The 2,523-nt window shown below is 41.7% G+C and overlaps 1 protein-coding gene across 1 annotated transcript in view; it reads left to right on the top strand.

Moving 5' to 3' along the window:
- Nucleotides 1-2,523, top strand: part of LOC101847986 (prolyl 4-hydroxylase subunit alpha-1) — a gene marked incomplete at its 5' end in the record, with an annotated part of 28,592 nt that overhangs the window by 8,298 nt on the left and 17,771 nt on the right. Inside the window, 1 exon segment of the mRNA XM_005105755.3 lies at nucleotides 2,239-2,303. Coding sequence (XP_005105812.2) covers nucleotides 2,239-2,303 — 65 coding nt within the window.

Raw genomic sequence — 2,523 nt, 5'->3', positions numbered from 1 at the left:
CCCCCTCTCCTCATAAATACGAGTTTGAACACGGCCGAGAATTTGGTTGTCAAAGAGTTGAACCTTGACTGCTTAGTGCTTGCTGTCCACAGAATATATGCGGAAAGCCCTCAGGGTGAGGTGAAGACCTTGGTTCTGTATGGGGTCTAGCACTTTTAGATCATGAGGTCTTGCTGATCCATAGACTTGACTATCGTAGACAAGCTTGGATCTAACACAAGAACAGAAGAGGGGAAGGAGGTGTTTGAAGTCTCCACTCTACTTCGGGGGAGATAATTTTTAGCAGATTTAATGCTTTTTGGCACTTCACACTAAGGTCTTTAATACGTAGAATGATTTTTTTTTTCAGTAAAGGTTTTATGGCCCGTACAACTCAATAAGTTAAAACAAGTCTTAGTGCCAAAGATGTAACAAGACAGCTACATAAGAAGAAAGTAACTAGGAAACATAAGGACGAAAGAAGCTTGATAGGAAAGAAGGAGCACACCATTCCAGAGCACCGCCAACCACCAGGATTATCTTCTTCTTCTTTGTGTTCCCCTGCTAGATCTCAGGGGTAGGTCTAGTCGACTGGTGGTTCTTCAACTTGCAGTGCAACTAGTTTTTAATAATAATAATAATAAATAGCATTTGTATAGCGCATGTCCCCGCTCAACAGCAGGCTCTATGCGCTTTACACTATATTATTACCCCAGCAGACCATAGAACACTCCAAAACATTCTCATCTTCCGGGGAAGCATACAGTGCAAGCAGCTGATTAAGCTCTTAAACACTAACAAACTGACAAGATCTTTTGCTGTCTATAGCCGGGTACCCATTCCCACCTGGGTGAAGTGAGGAAAATTCGTGTAGAGTGCCTTTCCCAAGGACACAACATTGGGTCCCTGACAGGATTCGAACCCACGACCTTACGGTTGCGAGTCCGAGAGCCTAACCACTAGGCCACCGACGTCACCATATTATATATATACATTTTTACCTATATATAACCATTTTGTCTACTTCGGAGTGCCCCTTGCCTTCAGGCAGTCATTCTCGGATTTCGAAGGTAGCCTATTCTTAATGTTTTTACTACTGACTTGAGTATTTTCAGGTTTGGCAGAAATTAATTAATTTTGAATTTTGACCGTTTGGCGGACGAAGCTTACTCTTACGATTTTAGGAGAAATTGGAGAAGAAAGCAGATGATAGAACATGTCTAGAGAAGAGAAAAGGAGAAATGTTTATAAGAAAATATTTCCGTCGCTTTCAGGTTTCGATCTCGGGACCTATTGAATGAGAAACGAACACCGTAACTAAACCACGAGAGCCCTCACCACCCCGGATGAATTTCAGGGGTTTTTTTTCAAAGATTATCCTGGTCATAGACAGGAATCCGTTCCCCGTATACAATTGTGAGGCAGCGTGGTGGAATCAGGCTCTCGTCAAAATAATCAAAGTGAAGAAACTTGCATTTTTTCGCAGGTTTGTGAATTTTTATCAAATTTTTGTTATTTTGGCTCAACACCTTTCATGCCCATTAAAAAACTAGTTTCTGTGTGAATTTTTTCTGAAAAACGTAGATTAAAGGCACAAAAAATGTAAATTTTCAGTTACCACGGAATCTTAAGCTAAGGAAACAAATAATCTTTGGCGGCCATTTTCTCACTAATTTTACCTCTGAAAACAGGTGACCCCCACCTCTTTCTTTCGCAAATATATCGACTTGTATTCAAGATAAATGGATATTTTTTTCATCCAAATAAACACAAGTGAACAACCTTTAAGATAATACCAATAACTCTACATGCTCCAAAATTGACGAGAGCCTGATTCCACCACGCTGCCTCACAATTGTAAAGCAATCCGTTCTTGACGAGAAAAAACTCCAAACCACTTTCGTTTGCCTCCTTTTCAAATTTGAACAGCTGCGATTGATGATGGTAGATGATGGTTGATGATGGTTGATGGTGTTGCTTACATGAGATCATTCGGTGATTGTACAAAAAGTATTTCCCATCCCATGACGACAGCCTCGTGGGTGGTTGGCGGGTGCTCTGGTGTGGTTTGCTCCTTCTTTTCTATTCGAACATCTATCGTCCTGATCTCTCCTTCTTCTTTTTTAATGTTTGTTACTCTCTTGTAACACCTCTAATCTTCGGCACTTATATGACCTTATTAGGTTGCAAGTGCCGTAAAATTCTTACTGAAACTAAACGACAGCCTCTGTAAGGAAACTGTGTGGTTTTTTCTTTCAGCTGGAGGGCTCCGGAGTCATGGGGAAGAACAAGACGTCACTGCTGCACCACCGCCTCAGTGCTTCGTAAGAGCCTTTCCCTGCTCTTCATCCTCTTCCTCATCCTCTTCCTCCTCCTCGTCCTCCTCTTCCTTATCCTCTTCCTCCTCCTCCTCCTCCTCCTCCTCCTCCTTCTCCACCTCTTCCTCCTCCTCTTCCTCTTCTTCATCATCATCATCATCATCATCATCATCATCAATTTCCTTATCTTAATATCATCCACAACAGCATCAACCATTAGATAAAC

This window comes from Aplysia californica, unplaced genomic scaffold (assembly GCF_000002075.1).
Source record: "Aplysia californica isolate F4 #8 unplaced genomic scaffold, AplCal3.0 scaffold00490, whole genome shotgun sequence".
In the NCBI taxonomy this organism is placed as follows: Eukaryota; Metazoa; Mollusca; class Gastropoda; order Aplysiida; family Aplysiidae; genus Aplysia; species Aplysia californica.
Note: the sequence above shows the minus strand (reverse complement) of the source record. Positions and strands in the feature narration are given on the sequence as shown.